The sequence below is a fragment of the Lagenorhynchus albirostris genome, chromosome 14 (genome assembly GCF_949774975.1).
Source record: "Lagenorhynchus albirostris chromosome 14, mLagAlb1.1, whole genome shotgun sequence".
NCBI lineage: Eukaryota > Metazoa > Chordata > Mammalia > Artiodactyla > Delphinidae > Lagenorhynchus > Lagenorhynchus albirostris.
The window spans coordinates 88,280,563-88,304,648 of NC_083108.1; the positions used below are offsets into that span (position 1 = coordinate 88,280,563).

Genomic DNA, 24,086 nt, shown 5'->3' on the forward strand with positions numbered 1-24,086 from the left:
AAGATCCTACACGAGGCAGTGAAGATCCCATGAGCCGCAACTAAGACCTGGTGCAACCAAATAAATAAATATTTTTTAAAAAATGAAATTATATCAATATCTGCACTACATGCACACAGACAACTTCAGACAGGTTCCAACTTAAATATGAAAGCAAAATGCTGAAACTATTAGAAGATAATACGTGGAAATCTTTTGTGATACCAGGATGTAGAAAGATTTCTTAACAAGACACATAAGTAAACCACAAATGAAACCATAAAGGAAAAGCTAGATAAAATTTATGTCAAAAATAAAGCCTATGGGATCAACTATTTTATAAACAAAGTTCAAAGACCAGGAATAGACAGAAAAAAATTAAAATATATATTGCATACTGAGGATTAGTAAACAATATACATTCGTCTCCATGAATAGATAATACAATAGAAAAATGGCAAAGATAATTGACAATTTATGGAATAAAACCCCCAAATGGTGTAAAAATGTGTTTACTTCAGCAGTGATCGTTGACACACATCCTTGTATCATAGGGAAGAACAAATCTGACTCCATATTTGATCTGTTTCTTTTACTTTAAGCTTTATATTCTATTGCTTTTGCCATAATACAAGTTAAGAGTGTGGCCTATAGCCTGAAATTTACAGGATAACCCATTCTCAAGGTTCTGAGAATTAAGAGTATAACATTGCTATACTTATTAAGAGTGTAACACTGTTCCATTCATATAGAGATAAAAAGTTGCAGAACAGAGAATAACATTTGTCTTGTTGGGGGTTTAAAGGAACATTGTGACTGGACCTAGATGGACAGCTGCAAGAACAAAGGATTCGGGCACCAAGAAGTTTGCAGCAACCAACCACACTCCTCCCCTTTTAGTATAAAAGAAGCCTGAATTCTAACTCGGGGAAGATGGTTCTTTGGGACACTAGTCCACCATCTTCTCCGTCGGCTGACCTTCCAAATAAAGTTGCTATTCATTGCCCCAGCAAATCACCTCTGGATTTACTGGCCGGTCGTGTGGTGACTGGCATGAGCTTGGACTCGGTAACACTTGTGTTCTGCATTTTAAGTATTAGTCCATTTTATTTGTGTGTTTTTGTTTTTGTTTTGGCTGTGCTGCATGGCCCTGGGATCTTAGTACCCCGACCAGAATTGAACATGTGCCCCTGCAGTGGGAGTGTGGAGTCCTAACCGCTGGACCGCCAGGGAAGTCCCAGCGTTAGTCCAGTTTTAAAAATCTTAATCCTTGGTATTAGTACCTTGTTCCTAACTCCTCCGTATATTCCACACTTAAGCAGCATACTGGCTTCATGGCTGAAGTCTGTATCTTTCATAAGGCTAAATTAGGAAACAACTTTTTCTGATTTATTTTTTTAAGTCTAGAATGTATTTTTTCAGTTAAAAATTTTTTTCATTTTATTGAGGTAATTCTATTTCCCCTTATTTATTTATATTAACGTATATCCTGATCACCCTCATATTTCTAGAATAGAATCCACTTGGTTTCTATTCTACAAAAATATTTCTATTTCTACAAAATATTGCCAAATAGTCGACAAAAATTATCTGTTGATAATTTCTCAGTATTTTTGCATGGCCAGCAATAATCAAGTTTTTTCTGTGCTTCTTTTTCAAATTATACATCTGTCCATTTTGGTGCCTTTATGCTATTACATAAATAGAAGATTTCCCTTCTAATTCCTCTGTAACTATTTAAATACGAGTTCTCTGATCACTGGATGTTTGAAAGAATTCACTGGAAACTCAGCGAACGATGCTTTTCGGCGGAGAATCTCTGACATTGTCTTCATTTCCATTCACGTTTGGGTTTTTTTGTTTCTTGGGTCGAATTTGACACATCTACCCTTTAAGAATCATTTGTGTCACAGAGAATTTCGAATTTATTAACACAAATCGGATTTTCATTCAATCTCCTATGTATCTGTGATTGTTCCTCTTTTTTCATCCTACCCTTCACTCTCTTTTTAAAAAAATTAGAGTGACTTATAATAACTCCCCCCATAACCCTTGAATTATAAATTAACGTCCCTTTTTTTCTTCTTTACTATCTGCTTTTTTTTGTTTTCTTCAATTGAATTATTAAGCCAATTCTCTATCACATCTGTCTACATACCTACCTATCTCTTATCAATCTCCCTGATTTGGATTCCCGGTCTTTTAAAAATCCCGGTCTTTTAAAAATCTTTACGTTTCCCCCGAACGCGCATTCCCACAGCTCGCTCTGGCTGCGGCCGCCCGGGTCTCTAGGCGACCAGCGCTCCTACGACGCCGCACGCCGCGTGCCGCGGAGCCTCCTGGGAAGTGTAGTTCGGAGGCTCCTCCCCTTCGCGCACACGCAGCGCACGGAGCAGGTTTGGCCCTTCTCTTTGTCCACCGCCACGTGAGAGGCCAGTGGGCGCGTGTCCGCGTGCTCGTGCGCGCGCGCGGTCCCCCAGCCCAGCTCCGGGCCGTTGGGATCCCGCGGGTCCGCCCGGGTCGCGCAAAGGCTGGGGGCGGGGCGGTCACGTGGGTCCCGGTCCCGCGCGTCCGTGGTTCCGAGGCCTTTTTTGCAGGTTCCGGGGCTGGATTCCTGTGGGGCGGGCGGCTGGGGCTGAGGGAGCCCGCGGGGGAGGGGCTGGGGTCGTGCCAGGGCCGCCAGTGGGAGTCAGCGCTTGGGCCGGGGTCTCCGCGGCTGGGGTGCGGTGGGCACCGGTGGCCCCCGGGGTCGGGGGGAGGCCCTTCGTCCGCGGCGGCTGGTGCTTGTCGCGCCGGGGCCTCTCCTGCCAGGCCGGCTTGGAAAGGCGGTGCCTCCCCACGCGCGTCCCTGCGCGTCCCCGGCCGCGAGCCCTGGGCGGGCGCGGTCGGAGCGTCGGGACCCACGGCGGGTCGGGGAGCGTCCGGAGAGTGTCCGCGGCGTGACCCGGTTGCAGGGCCTGTGTCGCCCCTCCACCCTGGCTCGACTCAGCTCGCCTCTGCCTTTATCAGGAGGGTTTTTCCGAGGCTCCTCCACTAACGAGAACCCCCAAACAACTTCGACAGTAGCTGGCGGGGTGGGCACCGCGTTGGCTCAAGGCCTTGTCTCTGACCTGGACCCACGTCTGCTCCTTGGAACAACAGCCCACTCACGATTTCTGGGTCTCAGGCTTTTCATCTGAAAATGAGGGAATGGAAAGAAGTGACCTTTTCTGCCCTAGTCCGGTGGATTTTGCTGTCATCAAAACGTACATTAGTTTATTTTATTTATTATTTACTGTTTACTTTGTTTCAACCACGTGGTGCTGGACTGAAACTGCTCTGTTTGCCTGTTTTCTTGGGTTAAGGACTTTAAAATATGTTCACTGTAGTTAATTTAGAGTATCTTGATAAACAGATTCAAATGAAAATCATTCATGATCCCATCAACAGGAAACAGTCACTGCTAACATTTTGTGCATTTATTTTAGTCAAGAAACGTGTGTATGTTTTGAATACACCTTACGTGTTCCCTTAAAAAAAAAACAAAATTGGGAATATGCTGCAAATCCTGCTTAAAGCCCTTAGAGTATATCACAGATATGTTAAGTTGAAATATTTTGTCCCAAGTGGGCAGTTTAAACTTACCAGGGGAGTTTTTTTCAACTTGCCCCTGAGAACTTATCTTTCTCTTGTTATTCTCCTTAGTCTGCCCTGGTGCCGTCATTTCTGGACAGGGGACTGTGTCATGCATGTACTGGGACTATAGACAGGGACTCCCAAGGCCTTTGCCCACCCCTCCCAATACAGTTGTTGAGGGCCTGTGATCACAGGCTCTGGAGTGGGCTGCATGGGACCACTTCCTGTGTATGTCATCTGTTTTTGGCATGTTATTGAACTTCTGTGCCTTATTGCTTCTTCTGTGATGAGAACTGAATGCATCAAAAAACACAGTACGGTGTGTAGAACATCTGGCACATAGTAGGTGTAAGTTAACGTTATTTTTTTCATTATTCTTTCCCTTTCCTTTACAATTCCACAGAATTTGATGCTGAGTGGGAGCTACAGGATGATGATGAAGGTGCCCCTTCCCCCTGCAGGTAAATGTGAGTGCGTGGCAGGGAGACCTGCAGTGCTCTGCAGGAAACTGCCGAGGTAAAGTCACACCCGTGAAGTTAAAAGGGTCCAAATTGTACAACGAAGGGCGGGCATAGGCTTCCATTTGCTGAAGGGACACATAAGAGTCAAGTGTAAGAGCTGAAGGGACACATAAGAGTCAAGTGTAAGAGCATTCAGGGAGAACTTCTCCCTCCAGGGCCAACTTGCAAAAACATTTGTTTAAATGAAAGGAAAATAAGGTCCAATCTGTACTGTGCTGAGCAAGTAACATATCAGAAATATTTTAAAACTACCACACTGATGGCGTGTCACACTCTGTCCACCTCACATTCTCAACTCTGTGTTCTCCGCAAAATCTGCCTCATTTTGACATAAGTGTCTCTACTCTTGATAAGTTTTTGCTGAAATCCAGCTAAACTTTACCAAATAGTTTTTGACAAAGCTACAAAGGAAATTTAAAAATCACACTGTGAATTTGGCTGTCTGCTTAAGGAAATAGTTTGAATGTAAACGTAGTTTTATTTGTCAGAATGCCGGAGTTTTTATTACATGAGATGACGTGAAAGCATAATGCAAAGGAAATGACATATTCACTGTAGGTATATTTTCCTTGTCTGGGGTGTGTGTGTGTGTGTGTGTGTGTGTGTGTGTGTGTGTGTTATGATTGATTTTTCTTGAACCACTCAGAGTTTATTATGTTTTTTAATGGTTAAATTTATTGACTTTTTAAATAAAATTGTATGGCTTTTGCCTTTGTATCATGTGTTGGGGAGACATTTCCCCCCAAATTATACAACTATTCACTTGTGTTTTCTTTAGGTACTCTCATGGTTTCCGTTATTTTAAATTCTGATCCATCTGGAAGTACAGTTGACCCTTGAACAATACGGGTTTGAACTGCATGGGTCCACTTATATGCAGATTTTTTTCAATAAATACTACAGTACTATACGATCAGAGGTTGGTTGAATCTGCAGATATGGAACCTCTGATACAGAGGGCCAACTATAAAATTAATTATATGAGGATTTTCGAATGAGCGGGTGGGTCGGTGCCCCTAACCCCCAAGTTGTTAAGGGTCAACTGTAGTTTGTTGTAATGTATGAGATAGATAACTAGCTTTATTTTCTCTCAAGTGTTAATCACTTCTGTTCATTAAGTAATCCAGTTTTACTTTGCGTGTGAAATGCCACATTTATTGCATGTAAATCCTGACATATTTGGACCATTATGCTTTATTTATCTATATATCTTTTCTGGAGGCAGTGTGAAATACTTTTTTGATAATATAATTTTATAATATATGTTAATATTACATGGGCCTGTTTACACTCATTATTTTGTATTTCCAAAAGTGTCCAAAGCTGTTCCTGAACCTTTTTTTTTCCAGGTGAACTTTAGAATTGCTTGTTAAAGAAAAGCTTTTTGAAATTGTGATTGGAGTTGACTAAAGATATAAATCATTCGGGGCTGACTTCTTTTTAGTGTATGAAATCTTTCTGTCCCAGGACAAGACCAAATTGTGCGTGTACGAAGTCTCTTCTTACAGCCCTCATTGGTGTTTTTAGTTTGTTTCCTATGAACCTTACATATTTCTTGTCAAGTATATTTCTGCATGTTTTATGTATTTTTTTCTGTTATGCATAGATTTGACTTTCTACCTTTTTATTTGTTTAAATAAGAAAGTTGTTGATATTAACAGAACTATGTCTGTTGATCTGGAAAGATGCTTTGCATAGCGGGAAGAAAACAAAAACAGTTTTTAAATGTGACCATATACCTCTTAAGAGTGGTTATGTGTGGTCATAGGTTATAGTTGTTTCTTATTTAGCTTACATACATTTCTAAGTTTTGCCATCATGTTTTACTTTTGTAATAATAATTATGGCTTATATTTGTTTAGTGCTGATGTGCACCAGCTCCAGTTCTAAGATGAGTATATTTTCACAATTTAAGATATATAAAGGAATCATTTCTTATGTAACCGGGAGGAACTTCAATATATGTTTCTGAGTTGGCACTGAAGGTTGAATCACAGGAAGACATGAAAGGGAAGAGCTTGGTGTTTTAAGTGCTGCTTTTTAGTCGTAGGGATGAGCAGGCTGTTCTTCATTTGTATTTCTGTGGAACTAAGGGGACCGACTGTCTGCATGGAAATAAGAGCTAATTCCAGGATATATGGTGTGTGTGTGTGTGTGTGTGTGTGTGTGTGTGTGTGTATACATATGTGTACATGAATACACACAACTGACATGATTTTGGTACTAAATACCTTGAACAAGAGGTAGCAAGAAAGAGAAATAACATTCCATTTCTGATGTTTAATAATTGTGCAATTATGGGCACATTCTAAGTCTCAGTTTTCTTTCTATAAGATGGAGATTTTGTTAAATGCCTTTTGGGTTGCCTGTGAGGGTTAAATTGTAAAGTGCTTAGTATTTTGTCTTATATATAGAAAGCACTCAGATGTTAGCTATTATTATTACAAGGAACTAGTCACTTTGCTTTTAATATCTTATTTATTCCTCAGAATCCCTGTGGCATTACATAATGATTAAAGAGTAATCCTCCAGAAGTATATAACCTCTGTGCATCAAACAACATAGCTTTAAGCATACAATCAACAGAATTGCAAGGAAAAACTGACCAATCTGTAATCATACTGGGAGAGTTTAACACACTTCCTTCAGAAAATGATAGGATTGGCAGACATAAATTAGGAAAGTTATAGAAAATTTTAATAGGAAACTAAGGCTCAGAAAAATGAGCCTTAGTTTCCTATTCGTTTTTCCCCAAAGTCACAAAGCCAGCAAAGGGAAAAGGTTGATTGAAACTCAGATCTGTTATAATACAAATCACATAAGCTTTCCAAAATTCCATCTGCCTAACACAGAGCTGTCATGTCCTTCACAGCACCTGTTCCGCACTGTCCTCAGTGCACACTGACTGGATCTCAGAATTACTTACTTCTGGTCCTTCTTTATTTGTGTGTAGAGACTTTTGCTGTTCTTTTACGTTACATTCTGTTTCTGTCCCTGGTAGTCCTGTTTCAGTTATATAGGAAACACAGTCTGGCCTTAGATGATCATGAATTCCTAGTTCCTAGTAAGAGAGGAAAGGATTTTTGGTGCAGCGTGAATATACCAGTTGAAGTTCGTTTGTCCCCAAGTCCACAGATCCTGGTTCCACACAAATAAGGCTGCTCGTGTGAGATAAGAAACGCGTTCCCAGAAGCAGAAAGTCATTCCTAGTGTAAAAGACCTCACACCAGAGCTTCAGGGCAGAAGCAGAGGCTGCAGGACAGAACAAATCTCAGACTTGCTACTCATCTTGCAGCAGAAATGACCATGTTACAGGTGAGTTCATGTTTATTTCTCATTATTTTTCCAGGGAATTAGAAGAGGTGTGTAAGACCACTAGTGAAAAAGGAAAGAATAAATGGTTAAGAAATCAGGGGAAAATACCCTCAGAATGGAAGATCCAAGTTGGGACAAAATTGAAGCAGCGATATGTTAACTATAGGGCCTCGAGAAATTCTTTTTTTTTTTTTTTTTTTTTTGCGGTACGTGGGCCTCTCACTGTTGTGGCCTTTCCTGTTGCGCAGCACAGGCTCCGGACGCGCAGGCTCAGAGGCCATGGCTCACGGGCCCAGCCGCTCCGCAGCATGTGGGATCTTCCCGGACCGGGGCATGAACCCGTGTCCCCTGCATCGGCAGGCAGACTCTCAACCACCGTGCCACCAGGATAGCCCGAGAAATTCTTAAAGTTTCAATTTTTATAAGCCTTACTGTCCTACATAATTATTGAATTTGAGCTGTAAACCTGGTTCTCAAATTTTTGACAGGTGTAATGAGTGTGTTTATATGAATTGCATTATCCAAAGAAAAAAGCAAACTGATTTTTCATAGAAAGTAAATGTTTCTTGGTCATTCCTTGGTGAAGCCTTTGAATAAATGATATAGTGGGTAATGTTCTTAGGAGAAAGATTGTAATAAATACATGGTATTATAGCCATTTTTCATAGTTTTCCACAGAGTGTGACCCACGGGGAAAATGCCAAAGCAGAATTTAGTCCCCGTAATTATTTAAATTATTTATTTACCTCTTTAGTTGTGAAGCAGAATTCACATGGAGAAAAGTTCATAAAATGTAAAAGTACAGCTTAATGTATTATCAAATGAATACCCATGAAGCCACCATTTCATTTCAAGAAATAGAGCATTCCCAGCCCAAATGAGGCCCTTCCTGTGCCCCCTTCCCAATCACAACCTCTCCCTCCTGACAGACGGAGCCAGGACTCCATCTTTTGTAACGATTTCCTTGCTTTTCTGTATAATTTTACTCCTAAGTGTTTATCCTTAAACACTGCCATTTGATTTTGTCTGCTGTTGTGTATACTCATTTGTGTTTTGCTTCTGTCACTTAGCAATTGCAGCCTTCTCTCCAATTGAGGTAGCTTCTCAATATCACCAAATCCAGCCATTATCAAATTTCCAGTTGTCTCATAAACTGTCCTCTGTTTGAATCAGAATCTAAGTAAAGTTCATACAGTGCAGTTGATTGATCTGCCTCTGAATCTTGGCTCTGCCTATTTTTTTCTGTCCAAACTATCTGTTGAGGAAGCCAGGCCGTTTATCTGTAGTTTCCCATGGTCTGAAGGCTTTGACTAAGTGGCGTGGTGGATAATGTCCTCGTTTGACTGATTAAACCCCCCAGTGTTGTTGGTGTGTTCTGCCATCTGTGTTTCCTGTGAATTGGTAGATTCAGAGCTGCGCTTTCCAGTCCCGAAGCCACCGGCCACATATGACTGTTTGAACTTAAGTTAATTCAATGAAATCACTTTGTCACAGTTGCCACGTTTCAAGTGCTCCGTAGCCACAGACTGGACAGCCACGAATTAGGTGGCACAGGTAAAGAAAATTTCCATCACCACAGGAGGTTCCACTTTGAGGCTTGATCAGATTTAAGTGTGACTTTTTGGCAAGAGTGCTTCAGAGGTTGTGGTTGTACTTCTTTCAGGAGGTGCATAAAGCCCACTTGTCTCTCTTTGTCTTGCTGATGGCTTTATTCTCCTTATTTTTTTTGGTTGTGTTGGGTCTTAGTTGTGGCACATGGGCTCTTTGTTGAGGCATGTGGGATCTTTTTGTTAGGGCGCTCGGTCTGATCGGGTTTCTGTCTGGTTGTGCTGGGCAGGCTCCAGGGTGCGTGGGCTCTGTAGTTTGCAACATGAGGGCTCTCTCATTGAGGCGCATGAGCTCAGTAGTTGTGGCGCACGGGCTTAGTTTTTCCGTGGCACGTGGGATCTTAGTTCCTCGACCAGGGATCGAGCCCGCGTCCACTGCATTGGAAGGCAGTTCTTTACCACTGGACCACCAGGGAAGTCCCTTGTTGATGTCTTTAAATGATCGTTGCCCAGATGGATTATTTCATTAGGGGCTGCAAAATAGTAACACCCTCCTTGTAACATTTCTTTATTAACTAGAATGCAGCTTTCTAGCATGCCAAGATATAGCAAGGGTCAGTTTGTACATTTTCTGCCCCAGAACTGCAATTAGTATCTTAAAATTTAGTCATTAGTTTTAAAAGTGTTTGTTGCCAAAACATGGAAATATACTAGATTTTTGCATATTGACTTGGTATTCAGGAACTTTGTAAGCCCATTTACTAATTCTAATAATTCTTCTTTAGATTTGTTTAGATTTTCCATGTTTATAAAAATATCAGCAATACTTTTTTTTTAGTAAAAAGAAATTCCACTGACTTCCTAGTTTGATGAGACTTTCTATAACAAATAATTGTTGATTATTTTTCAATTTTTGGTGTGTTCATTTGTTCTTTGTTTCATCTGTTTGTTCTTTTTCATACTTTTGTATTCTTATGAAATCTAGTCCTTCTTTTTGAAAACTGTAAATGTGCTTTTTCATCTAACTCTGTTGGATTTTTCTGTTCTCTGTAGTTCTTGTTATATACATTCTTCCATTTACAGATATGCTTTATCTGCATCTATCGAGGTGATACTATGTTTTTTCTTAATCTGTTAAAGTAGTAAATATCCGTGACTTTTTAAAAAAATGTTAAATCAACCTTGAATTTTTGGGATAAACTCCAGCTTGGTCTTGATATATTTTTTTCTTTATGTTTTGCTTAATATAGTAGTTTGGTAACATTGTTTAGGATTTTCACATCAGTGTTCATGTGTAAATAGGCCTTTGCTTTTCCCTTCTTGCAATACCCTTATTGGATTTTGTTATCAAGGTCATGTTAGTATCAAAAAGTTTATCAAAAGTTGCTTCCATATTCTATAAGAGTTTAGTAAAATTGGAATTATTTCTGCATTAAATGTTTACAGAATTAACTGGTAAAGCCATTTTTTTATGAGAAGATGTAAACTCAGGGAACCAGCGTTTTCCACATGACCAATGCATGATTTATAAAATCATTAGTGGGTAAATGATCCATTTAAGGAGGAAGATAAAACAATATATTTTAATGTAACAGTGTGAGAAGTTCATTGATATAGTTGAAGGTTCTACATTGTAGCTTATCTTTGTGAGACCAGTTGACTAGTTTTGATGTTTATGAAAGAAGAATATCCACAGTTAACTAATTCTAATTGTTTTAAGGTCTTTTGGATTTTCTTTATGCAGTCATACCATCTATGACAGTTTTACATCTTCCTTTCAATATTTATACTCTTTCCTTGCATTATATTGCACTGACCTCCTGGCCAGTACTGTACCTGCAGTACCTTGTGGACTAGAGGTGGCGTTGGGAACACCCTTGCGTCGCCCTAGGCCTGCACTGTCCACTACATAGCATATCACAGCTGCTCACCTCTGACACCAGTCACCTGGAGTTAGTGCAGACTCTGCAGGGTGAGGGCACCATCCCCAACAAGAGTGCTTTCACTTCAGTTGCCAGCTGTAAGTTTCGGGGTCCCCAGGCCACCTGCACTTCTGACCAATAGGCTGCAAATTTGAGGGGTTCCTATGACCCCCTCAGGTTCACTGGAATTGTTCACAGAACTTAGGAAAGTGCTATACTTAAAACTGCATTTTTTTTTTTTTTTCTGTACACGGGCCTCTCACTGTTGTGGCCTCTCCCGTTGCAGAGCACAGGCTCTGGACGCGCAGTCTCAGCGGCCATGGCTCACGGGCCCAGCCGCTCCGCGGCATGTGGGATCTTTCCGGACCGGGGCACGAACCCGTGTCCCCTGCATCGGCAGGCGGACTCTCAACCACTGCGCCACCAGGGAAGCCCCTGCAGTTTTATTATAAAGGACACAAGTTGGGATCAGCCAAATGAAGAGACACACAGGGTGAGGTCTGGCAGGGTCCCAAACATGGAGCTTCTGCGCCCTCTCCCCATGGAATCAGGGCACATCGCCCTCTTGGCCCATGTCTGTTTACCACCCAAGAAGCTAACATGAGGCAGCAGTATCCAGAGTTTTTACTGGGTATTCATTTTGTAGGTGTGATTGATAAAATCACAGCCATGTGACTGAACTCAGCCTCCAGCCTGGAGGTTGGGCTGATAGCGTCTGCCTCAAAGCCCCAACCCTCCAAGCAAATGGTTGGAACTTCCAGCATGGGCAGTGCCCACCTGGAGACTCCAGGAGCCCACCATGAGTTACGTGTTCCGTAAACTCAGGAGGGGCCCACCACGAATTACAAAGGAAGCTCCATCGCAGGAACCTGGGACAAAGACCAGACAGTCTTTATTATCCAACAGGTAGCCATTAGCTACACATGCTCTTTACATTTAAATTAATTAAAATTAAATAAAATAGAAAAGTCAGTGCCTAGTCACCTTTGAAGTGTTCAGTAGACACTGGTGCCTAGTGGCTACCGTATTGGATGGTGCAGATATAGAGCATTTTAGTCGTCACAAGAAATTCTGCTGGACAGTGCTGTTCTGGTCCTCAGAGAGCAAGTACTCAGTGTTTTACCATAAAGTATGATGCTACCTGTACGTATTTTGTAGATTATGATTATCAGATTAAATTTCTTTCTATTCCTAGTTTGTTGATAGTATTTTACACTGAATAGATTTTCACCGTATACCTTTTCTTCATTTTGAGGTGATAATGGCTTTTCTCTTTTATTCTGTTAATATGACAGGGATTTCTGAATCGGTATCTTGCACAGCTGAAGGAACCCTCATTTGGTCAGGCTATGTTATACTTTTTATGCATGGCTAGATTCAGTTTGTTAATATTTTGTTAGGAATTTTGATTCTATGAGTTATTTGCTTGTAATGTTCTTTTCTTGTTGTGTTCCTATCTGATTTGGGATTAGAGGTCTGCTGGCCTTATAAAATGAGTTGAGAAGTTTGCACTCTTTTCTCTGTTCTCTAAAAGAATTTATGTGAGATCATTTTATTTGTTCCTTAAATGTTGGGAAGAATTCACCTTTGAAGCTATCTAGACGTTGAGTTTTCTTTGAAGGAAGGTTTTAAAATGTGAGGGTTAATTCCTTTAACAGTTACAGACTAATTCAGACCTTTTTTCTTGTGTCACTTTTTTTTTTTTTTTTTTGCGGTACGCAGGCCTCTCACTGTTGTGGCCCTTCCCGCTGCGGAGCACAGGCCCCAGATGCGCAGGCCCAACGGTCACAGCTCACGGGCCCAGCCGCTCCGTGGCATGTGGGATCCTCCCCGACTGGGGCACGAACCCGTGTCCCCTGCATCGGCAGGCGGACTCTCAACCACTGTGCCACCAGGGAAGCCCTCTTGTGTCACTTCTGAGTAGATTATTTTTCAAGAAATATATCTGTTTCATCTAAGTTGTCAAATATGTTGGCATAAATTTATTAATATTATATTATCTTTTTAACGGCTTTATTGTACTATGATGTCAGTAGGATCCACCTATTTTAAGTGTACAATTCAGTGATTTTGTTTTTTTTTAGTAACTTTATGTTGTGTAACCATCATCACAATCCAGTTTTAGAAGGGTTCCATCACCCCAAGAGGATCTTTGTGACATTTGCGTGAGTTCCTCTTCCCATCACCAGCCTGAGGCAGCCACTAATTTGCTTACTTTCTATATAGGTTTTCCTTTTGGGCATATCATATAATGGATTTATATAAATGTGTAATCGTTTTGTGTCTAGCCTCTTTCAATAAGCATAGTACTTTTGAGGTCCATCTATGCTTTAGCATATGTCAGGAATTCATTCTTTTTATTGTTGAATAGTATCCCATTGTAAGGATATACCACTTTTTATTTATCCATTCACCACTTGATGGATTTGGAATATTTACACATTTTGTTGGTTTTTTTTTAATTGAAGTATAGTTGATTTACAATGTCGTCTTTCAGGTTACAGCAAAGTAATTCATTTATACGTATTTGTGTATATATATTCTTTTTCAGAATCTTTTTCATTATAGGTTATTACAGGATATTGAGTATATTTCCCTGTGCAATACAGTAGATTCTTGTTAGTTATCCATTTTATATATAGTAGTGTGTATCTGTTAATCTCAAACTCTGAACTTATTCCTCCCCTCCTTTCCCCTTTGGTAACCATAAGTTTTCTATGTTGGTGACTCTATTTCTGTTTTATAAATAAGTTCACTTGTATTACTTTTTTTAGATTCACATGTAAGTGATATCATATATTTGTCCTTCTCTGTCTGACTGACTTCACTCAGCATGATAATCTCTAGGTCCATCCATGCTGCTGCAAATGGCAGTATTTCATTCTTTTTTATGGCTGAATAGTGTGCCACTGTGTGTATATGTACCACATCTTCTTTATCCATTCATCTCTTGATGAACATTTAGGTTCCTTCCATGTCTTAGCTATTGTAAATAGTGCTGCTATGAACATAGAGGTGCATGTATCTTTCCAAATTAGAGTTTTCATCTTTTCTAGATATATGCCCAGGAGTGGGATTGCTGGATCGTATGGTAACCCTGTTTTTTGAGGAACCTCCATACTGTTCTCCATAGTGGCTGCACCAATTTACATTCCCACCAACAGTGCAAGAGGGTTCCCTTTTCTCCATACCCTCTCTATCATTTACTCTTTGCAGACTTTCTGATGATGGCCATTCTGACTGGTGTGAGGTGATACCTCACTGTAGTTTTGTTTTGCATTTCTCTAATAATTAGCCTTTTTGAGCATCTTTTCATGTGCTTTTTGACCAGCTGTATGTCTTCTTTAGAGAAATGTCTATTTATGTCATTTGCCCATCTTTTGATTGGGGTGTTTGTTTTTTTTCAGATGTTGAGCTGTATAAGCTGTTTGTATATTTTGGAAATTAAGCCCTTGCCAGTCACATTGATTGCAAATATTTTCTCCCATTCTGTAGGTTGTCTTTTTCTTTTTAATTAATTAATTAATTTTTGGCTGTGTTGGGTCTTCGTTGCTGCACGCAGCCTTTCTGTAGTTGCAGTGAGCGGGGGCTACTCTTCATTGCAGTGCATGGGCTTCTCATTGCAGTGGCTTCTCTTGTTGTGGAGCACTGGCTCTAGGTGCGTGGGCTTCAGTAGTTGTGGCACACAGGCTCAGTAGTTGTGGCTCGTGGGCTGTAGAGAGCAGGCTCAGTAGTTGTGGCACATGGGCTTAGTTACTCTGTGGCATGTGGTATCTTCCCAGACCAGGGCTTGAACCCGTATCCCCTGCATTGGCAGGAGGATTCTTAACCACTGCGCCACCAGGGAAGTCCCAGTGGGTTGTTTTTAATTTTGTTTCTGGTTTCCTTTGCTCTGCAAAATCTTTTACGTTTAATTAGGTCCAATTTGTTTATTTTTGCTTTTATTTCCATTACTTTAGGAGGCAGATCCAAAAAAATATTGCTGCGATTTATGTCAAAGAGTGTTCTGCCTATGTTTTCCTCTAGGAATGTTATAGTATCTGGTCTCACATTTAGGTCTTTAATACATTTTGAGTTTATTTTTGTATATGGTTAGAGAACCTAATTTCATTCCTTTACATGTAATTGTCCAGTTTTCTTAGCACCACTTATTGAAGAGACTGTCTTTTCTCCATTGTATATTCTTGCCTCCTTTGTTGTAGATTAATTGACCATAAGTGTGTGGGTATATTTCTGGGTTTTCTATCTTGTTCCATTGATCTATATGTCTGTTTCTGTGCCAGTACCATACTTTTTTGATTACTGTGGCTTTGTAGTATAGTCTGAAGTCAGGGAGCATGATTTGTCCAGCTCTGTTAAAGATTCTTTACTGGCTATTTGGGGTCTTTTGTGTTTCCATACAAATTTTAATACTAATTTGTTTTACTTCTGTGAAAAATGCCACTGTTAATTTGATAGGGGTTGCATTGAATCTGTAGATTGTCTTGGGTAGTATGGTCATTTTAACAACATTGACTTCTCCAATGCAAGAACACGGTATATATTTCCATCTGTTAATGTCACCTTCAATTTCTTTCATCAGCATCTTATAGTTTTCAGATTACAGGTCTTTGACCTCCTTAGGTAGGTTTATTTCTAGGTATTTTATTCTTTGTGATGCGATGGTAAATGGGATTGTTTCCTTAATTTCTCTTTCTGATATTTTGTTGTTAGCATATAGAAATGCAAGCGATTTCTGTGTACTAATTTTGTATCCTGCAACTTTACTGCATTAATTGATGAGTTCTAGTAGTTTTCTGGAGGCATCTTTAGGACTTCCTATGTATAGTATCGTGTCTTCTACAAACAGTGACAGATTTACTTCTTTTCCAGTTTGGATTCCTTTTATTTCTTTTTCTTCTCTGATTGCCGTGGTTAGACTTCCAAAAGTATGTTGACTAAAAGTGGTGAGAGTGGGCATCCTTGTCTTTTTCCTGATCTTAGAGGGGATACTTCCATCTTTTCACCATGAAGTATGATGTTAGCTGTGATTTTTGTCATATATGGCCTTTATTATGTTGAGGTATGTTCCCCCTATGCCCACTTTTTGAAGAGTTTTTATCAAAGTGAATGTTGAATTTTATCAAAAGTTTTTTCTGTGTCTGTTGAGATGATCATGTTGTTTTTATTCTTCCATTTGTTAACGTGGTATATCACATTGATTTGTGGATATTGAAAAATTCTTGTATCCCTGGGATACATCCCCCTTGATCATGTTGTATGATCCTTTTACTGTTTTGTTGGATTTGGTTTGCTAGTATTTTGTTGAGGATTTTTGTGTCTATGTTCATCAGTGATATCGGCCTGTAATTCTCTTTTTCTGGTGACATCTTTGTCTGGTTTGGGTATCTGGGTGATCATGGTCTCATAGAATGAGTTTGGAAGTGTTCCTTCCTCTGAAGTTTTTTGGAATAGTTTCAGAAGGATGGGTATTAACTCTTCTCTAAATGTTTGATAGAACTCACCTGTGAAGCCATCTGGTCCTGGACTTTTATTTATTGAGAGTTTTTAAATTACTGATTCAATTTCATTACTTGTAGTTGGTTCATATTTTCTATTTCTTCCTCGTTCAGTCTTGGGAGATTGTACCTTTCTAAGAATTTGTCCATTTCTTCTATGTTGTCCATTTTATTGGTATATAGTGGCATGTAGTAGTCTCTTATGATCCTTTGTATTTCTATGGTGTTGGTTGTAACTTCTTTTCCATTTCTCATTTTATTGATTTGGGCTGTCTCCCGTTTTTTCCTGATGAGTAATTTTATCTTTTCAAAGAACCAATTTTTAGTTCCGTTGATCTTTTCTATTTTGTTTTAGTCTCTGTTTTATTTCTGCTCTAATCTGTATGATTTCTTCCCTTCTACTAACTTTGGGTTTTGCTTTTCTTCCTCTAGTTACTTCAGGTGTAAGATTGGGTTGTTTATTAGAGATTTTTCTTGTTTCCTGAAGTAAGCTTGTATAATTATAAACTTCCCTCTTAGAACTGCTTTTGCTGCATCCCACAGATTTTGGGTTGTCGTGTTTTTATTTTCATTTGTCTTTATGTATTTTTTCATTTCCTCTTTGAATTGTTCAGTAATCCGTTGATTGTTTAGTGGCATGTTGTTTAGCCTCTATGTGCTTGTGTTTTTTTGCCGTTTTTTTCTTGTAGTTGATTTCTAGTCTCAACAACATTTGAGACTAGAAAAGATGCTTGATATGACTTCAGTTTTCTTAAATTTACCCAGCTTGTTTTGTGGTCTAGCATGTAGTCTGGAAAATGTTCCATGTGCTTTTGAAAAGATTGTATATTCTGCTGCTTTTGAACAGAATGCTCTGTATATATCAATTAAATCCATTTGGTCTAATGTGTTCTTTAGGGCCAGTGTTTCCTTATTGATTTTTTTAGTCTAGATGATCTGTCCATCGATGTAAGTGGGCTGTTAAAGTCCCCTACTATTGTTGTGTTACTGTCGATTTCTCCTTTTATGTCTGTTAATATTTGCATTATATATTGAGGTGCTCCTACGTTAGGTGCATATGTATTTACAATTGTTATATCTTCTTTATGGATTGGTCCCTTGATCATGATGTAGTGTCCTTTTTTGTCTCTTATAACAGTCTTTATTTTAAAGTCTATTTTGTCTGATATAAGTATTACTACTCTGGCTTTCTTTTGATTTCCATTTGTGTGGAATACCTTTTTTCATCCCCTCACTTTCAGTCTGTGTGTGTCCCTAGATCTGAAGTCGGTCTCTTGTAGACAGTATGTATATGGGTCTTGTTTTTTTATCCATTCAGCCACTCTGTGCCTTTTGATTGGAGCATTTAGTCCATTTACACTTAAGGTAGTTATCAATATGTTTGCTCTTATTGCCATTTTGTTAATTATTTTGGATTTGTTTTTGTAGGTCTTTTTTTCCCCTTCTTTTGTTCTCGTCTCCTGTGATTTGATGACTGTCTTTAGTGTTATGCTTGGATTCCTTTTTCTTTTTTGTGTGTGTATCTATTATAGATTTTTTGGTTTGCAGTTACCATGAGGTTTTTGTATATCAGACTGTATATATATGGGATTGTTTTAAGTTGCTGATCTTTTAATTTCCAATGCATTTTAAAAACCCTGCATTTGGGGGCTTCCCTGGTGGCACAGTGGTTGAGAGTCCACCTGCCAATGCAGGGGACACGGGTTCGTGCCCCGGTCCGGGAGGATCCCACATGCCGTGGAGTGGCTGGTCCTGTGAGCCATGGCCGCTGAGACTGCGTGTCCGGAGCCTGTGCTCCACAACGGGAGAGGCCACAACAGTGAGAGGCCCGTGTACCGCAAAAAAGAAAACCACCCTGCATTTGTATTCTCCTCCCCTCACGATTACTGTTGTTGATATCATATTTTACATCTAATTGTTTTATGTATCCCTTAACTGCTTGTTGTGGATATAAATGATTTTACTACTTTTGTATTTTAACCTTCCTACTAGCTTTGTGTGTAGATGATTTCCTCCCTTTACTGTGTGTTTGCCTTTACTGGTGAGCTTTTTTGTTTGACAATTTTCTTGCTTCTAGTTGTAACCATTTCTTTTTCACCTAAAAATGTTCCTTTTACATTTGTTGTAAAGCTGGTTTTGTGGGGCTGAATTCTTTTAGCTTTTGTTTGTGAAGCTTTTGATTTCTCCATCAAATCTGAACAAGAGTGTTGCTGGGTAGAGTATTCTTGTTTGTAGGTTTTTCCCTTTCATCACTTTAAATATATCATGCCATATATGACCTGCTGAAAAATCTGGCCTGCTGAAAAATCATCTCATAGTCTTATGGGAGTTCCCTTGTATGTTATTTGTTGCTTTTCCCTTAATGCTTTTAATATTCTCTCTTCATCTTTATTTTTTTGTCAGTTTGATTACAGTGTGTCTTGGTGTGTCCCTTTTTGGGTTAATCCTGTATGGGACTCTCTGCACTTCTTGGTTTAGGTGACTGTTTCTTTTCCCAGGTTAGGGACATTTTCAGCTGTTATCTTTTCAAATATTTTCTCAGGTCCTCTCTCTCTTCTCCTCTGGGATCATGTACAAGTTTTTGTATGAGCATGTATCTATTTGTCTTGGGTACATACCTAAGAGTGTAATTGCTGGGTTGTATGGTAAAATTATATTTAACTTCTAAAGAAGTTGCCACAGTTCCAGTGTCTGAACATTTTATATTTCTCCCAGTATGAAGTTCCAGTTTCTCCACAACTTTTTGAACACTTGTTATTGTGTCTTTTTGATTATAGTCATTCTAGTGAACATGAACTGGTGTCTCATTGTGGTTTTAATATGCATTTCCTTAATAAGTAATGATGTTGGTCATCATTTCATGTGCATATTAGCCATTTCTATATCTTCTGTATTAAAATGTATTCAAATATTCTGCCTGTTTTTTAATTGGGTTATCTTTTATTATTGAGTTTTAAAAATAAGCTCTTGAGTCAAGTTCTTTATCAGAAATAGGATTTACAAATAATTTTTTTCAGTCTGTGGCTTGTCATTTCATTTTTCAATTACGTTGGTTGAAGTGCAAAGTTTTAAATTTTATTTTGCCACTTCAATAGGAATGTAGAAACCTCACCACTGTCTAGGCCCCTCACCCTCTTTCCTTTACATCGTAACTGTGTTACACAGTTACACCTGCATACACTGAAAACTCCATCAGAAAACATTACGATTTTTGCTGTCAACTATGAAACATATTTAAAGAACTGAAAAGGAGAATAGTGTATTTTATTTGCTCATATATTTGCCATTTCTGTTCTTTCTTCATTCTCGATTTTTTTAAGTTGCCTTCTGGTATCATGTCCATCTGAAGATTTTCCATTAGTAAATCTTTTAGAGCAAGTCTGCTACACTTGAATTCTCTTAGTTTTTCTTCATAAGAAAGTATTATCACACTATTCCTTTTTCTTAATAGAAATTTATTTATTTTACTTTAGTTATTTATTTTTGGCTGCATTGGGTCTTCGTTGCTGCACACAGGCTCTCTCTAGTTGTGGTAAGCGGGGGCTTCTCTTCATTGTGGAGCGCAGGATTCTCATTGCGGTGGCTTCTCTTGTTGTGGAGCACGGGCTCTAGGTGCTCGGGCTTCAGTAGTTGAGGCACACGGGCTCAGTATTTGTGGCACACGGGCTCAGTAGTTGTGGCTTGCAGGCTCTAGAGCTCAGGCTCAGTAGTTGTGGCGCATGGGCTTAGTTGCTACACGGCATGTGGGATCTTCCTGGACCAGGGATTGAACCCACATCCCTTGCATTGGCTGGTGGATTCTTAACCCCTGCACCACCAGGGAAGTCCCTGTCGTACTATTCCTGATGAATATTTAAGCTGGCTACAGAATTGTGGCTTAGCAGGTCTTTCCTTTCAGCACTTCCTTCTGGCCTCTTTGCTATTTAATAAGACATTTGCAGTCATTTGAATCACTGTTCCCTATAAGTGATGTGATTTTGTCTTCATCTTGTAGCAGTTTGGTTGTGATGTGGTTGGTCATGGATTTCTTTGTTTATCCAGTTGGGGGGTTCACTGAGCTTGTTGGATTTGCAGGCTTATATCTTTTGCCAAATTTGGGGGAGGATTTAGCCTCATTTAGCCCATTTCTTGAAACTTTTTTTTTCACCATGCTCTTTCTTTTCTCTTTCTGGGACTCCCATGACATGCATTTGCTTTGTCTTGCAGTGACCTGAGCTCTGTCCATTCTCAAGTTTTTCTCTCTTGGTTGCTCAAAATGGATGCTTTCTATGGACTGTCTTTCAGATTCCCTTGCTACTCTCAAAGTCTGTGGTGTGCTGTTTCTTATTTTCTGATGGTATCCTGGATTTTTAAAAGAGTGTTTGTGCTTTCTTGTCGTCTTAGGAGACTTTGGGACAGAACTCCATCTTGATCTAAAATCCAGATACCTTTCTAAAAGTTAAATTTGGTTGTATCACTTCCATCCTGTAAAAGCTCTAGTGGCTAACTGTCGGCAGCAAGAAGGTGGTGTGGTCACCACGTCTGCCCTGCCTCCACTGTGGCCTGCAGTCCAGTCACTACCCCACGCCCTGTGACCTTGTCTGACTGAACTGTTTGTATCACCTCAGCCCCAGCAGTGCGGGGCCCCATATTGGAGTTGCTGTCTCTCAGAATGCTTTTGCATCCCCTTTTCTGTAGAAAGCACTACTAATTTCCTAAAACTCGTTTCAAGCTTCACCTCTTCAATAGAGGCTGATGTGACCACAGGTGGAGTGCCATGCTCCCTGCTCCTGACCCATGTCATGTCCTCCCTGTCTTTCTGTCTCAGCTCTTAAAGCAGTTTCTTTTATTTATAGGTGTACATGTTTGCAGCTGTCTACAAACTGAGCAGTTTCTTAGGATACTATTTTATTATCTGTCTTTCACTGCCATCTCTTCTGGTGCCAGATTTGAGGTTCAGTAAATATTTTGTTGGTGGTTTGGAAGATTTAAAGTCGTGTATTTCAGTTCTCATGTAAGTGGAAGGATGAAAGAATGCATAATGGCATTTTATCTCACAAAATAAGAGTGCAAAAGTAAGGACCCAGTAGACATTCTGTAACTTGCCTTGGTGAGAATGATGTGCTCAAGCTCTGGTACTTCTTTCCCACATCACCTAGTGATACCTGCTTCTGATTCACTGGGATTGTGCTCTTACAGGGGTCGTTCTCATTTGAAGATTTATCTGTGGACTTCACCCAGAAGGAATGGCAACTACTGGCCCCCTGTCAGAAGGACTTATACAAGGATGTCATGTTGGAGAACTATAGCAGCCTCGTGTCACTAGGTAAGAGAAGCTGCCTAGGAATTCCCTGGCAGTCCAGCAGTTAGGACTCTGTGCTTTGACTGCAGGGGGCAAAAGTTTGATCCCTGTTTGGGGAACTAAGATCCTGCAAGCCGTGAGTGTGGCCAAAAAATGGGAAAAAAAAAAAAAAAAAGGAAACTTGCCCAGAGGACCTCATACTGTGTCTAGTACCTGCTTGTTCTTTTTTAGTTGCTGAGAGCTCTGGGACTTCCAAATTTTTTAATGATTTTGGACCTAAATTTAGGAGATCAAAATTCTTGGACTGTGACTCCAGGGAAAGTATTTGGATCTCACCTTCCAATAATGAAGTCTTAATTTCATTGTGCAGCCTCTGAAGCTAATAGTGACTGGTAGTGGTAGCTCCTGAAGCATGTAATTAACTGTATTTCACATATCGTGCATATATTAGCTCACTTAATCATAAGAGCAATCCTATGTGGCAGGTGTGTTACTTTCCTTGTTTTCTTTCTTTTATTCTAATGAGGAAATTGAGGCAAAGGAGGTTAAGTAACTTTTGCAAGGACTGACAGCTAGTAAATGAAAGAGCCCGGATTTGAACCCAGGCAGACCGGCTACAGAGTCTCTGAACGGTGTATGGTTTTGGACTTGAATTATAGAAGTCAAAGATTCTTAGACCTTATTAGCCACTGGGAAGACCATTACCTTTCCTCTGAGAATTACTTACTCTGTTGGTATTCAGATGGGTGGCTTCACTGGGTCAACTAATGCCAAACCTTGCTCATTCTTCAGAGGCCCCAGAGGTCAAGCAGTGGGGGCCAAGGACTTTGTGATTTCCCCTGAACAGGGTATGAAGTTATGAAACCTGGTGTCATCCTCAAGTTGGAGCACGGAGAAGAGCCGTGGACAGGAGATGGAGAAATTCCAGGTTCAGACTCTTCAGGTGAGTGTTTGAGGACCAGACCGAGGGGAGAAGGTGGAAGTTCAGTCTCAGCTAGGTACGGGTCGGTATCTTTGAAATGTGCCTTAGAGAGCTCGTCTCAAAATCTCCAACCTTTGATGGCGATTCAGAACAGTTGATGTGAGCTACTCAGGTAAAGCACATTTACATGTGGCTTCTTTGCTCATAGCTTGAAGTGAAATATTTCCAGCTGGTCTGGGCCATGATGTTATTCCCTGTCTGTCACATCTGGGACTTTGACTTCTCGTTAGGTGTTCTGTCCCCTGATGTGGTTAAGCTTCTTCTGTCCTCCCTCCTTCTGTGATCAGAGACACCTGTGCTTGTCCATCGGGGCTTTATTTTCCCTCACTTTGGGCATCTCTGGCATGAAGCGCTCTCTGTTCAGTCTCATTATGTCAGAAAATGGATTTTCGTTCCTCCCAAACCATTGGTCCATTTCTTCCCCCTTTTTTTTTTAAAGGAAAGTAGCACAGTCATTTTTTTTATTTTTAAATATTTTTTAACAAATTTATTTATTTGTTTATCTTTGGCTGCGTTGGGTCTTCATTGCTGCACGTGGGCTTTCTCTAGTTGTGGAGAGCGAGGGCTTCTCTTTGTTGCAGTGCGCAGGCTTCTCATTGTGGTGGCTTCTCTTGTTACGGAGCACGGGCTCTAGGTGTGCAGGCTTCAGTAGTTGTGACATGTGGGCTCAGTAGTTGTGGCTCGAAGGCTCAGGAGTTGTGGCACACAGACTTAGTTGCTTAGTTGATCCCATGGCATGTGGGATCTTCCCAGACCAGGGCTCAAACCCGTGTCCCGTGCACTGGCAGGCAGATTCTTAACCACTGTGCCACCAGGGAAGTCCCATCTTCCCTTTTTAAATTAGGTTCCGGTGTGCTTTTTCTGTGGCTTAGACACCATGGAGTACCTGGAATTATCTCTTCCTAACATGTTTTCTTATTATTTAAGTTTTTTGCCCTTTGGAAAATATCTTTTTAAAGACTTCTCTATTCCCACTTAAAACTGTGCCTAATCTTGAACTTCCCAAATTGCTAGATAGATCCAGGTTCTCATCTCCTTTTGCAAGTTGTCTTATGTGGCACCACCAAGCATCCAGCAGTGCTCTGAACAGCTGTACCTCCCTCCTCTTTCCCTGCTGTGATATTGACTTACTTCAAGGTCCCTCAAAAACAGACCCTGAGATACTTATCTGAGTGCAAGAACTTAGTGGGGCTGTGACCCCACAGTGTTAGTGGGAGAAGGGGAAGTGAGATGGGGCGGGGGAGGAATGCACAAAGTGTGTGCTGCTGGGAACCCTCTGAGGGACCAGGAAGCTGGTATCACCGTAACCCTCCTGTCTCTCAGTGACTGAGCACTGCTGCAGGGAACATTAGGGCTCCAGAGTGTTTAGCATGCCTGCACATGGCCCAGACGTGCACTTGCAGCCCATGGAAGGTCTTGGTGGAGA

The 24,086-nt window shown here is 40.3% G+C and overlaps 1 protein-coding gene across 6 annotated transcripts in view; it reads left to right on the top strand.

The window, feature by feature from the left end:
* Positions 1-24,086, top strand: part of LOC132532100 (zinc finger protein 26) — a 68,579-nt gene that overhangs the window by 38,341 nt on the left and 6,152 nt on the right. For 2 of the 6 annotated variants that reach the window (XR_009544323.1, XM_060170275.1), the window contains exons 1-5: positions 2,689-3,224; positions 3,998-4,055; positions 7,244-7,430; positions 21,576-21,702; positions 22,526-22,621. The exons of 1 other annotated variant lie outside the window; for it this stretch is intronic. Coding sequence is in view for 4 of the 5 variants with exons in the window: in XM_060170275.1 (XP_060026258.1) it covers positions 7,416-7,430; positions 21,576-21,702; positions 22,526-22,621 (238 nt within the window). In the remaining variant the exon portion in view is untranslated. Of the gene's footprint in view, positions 1-2,412; positions 2,577-2,688; positions 3,225-3,997; positions 4,056-7,243; positions 7,431-21,569; positions 21,703-22,470; positions 22,622-24,086 lie in introns of those variants that run through there. 3 more of the 6 variants (XM_060170276.1, XM_060170277.1, XM_060170278.1) reach the window with 3 other exon arrangements.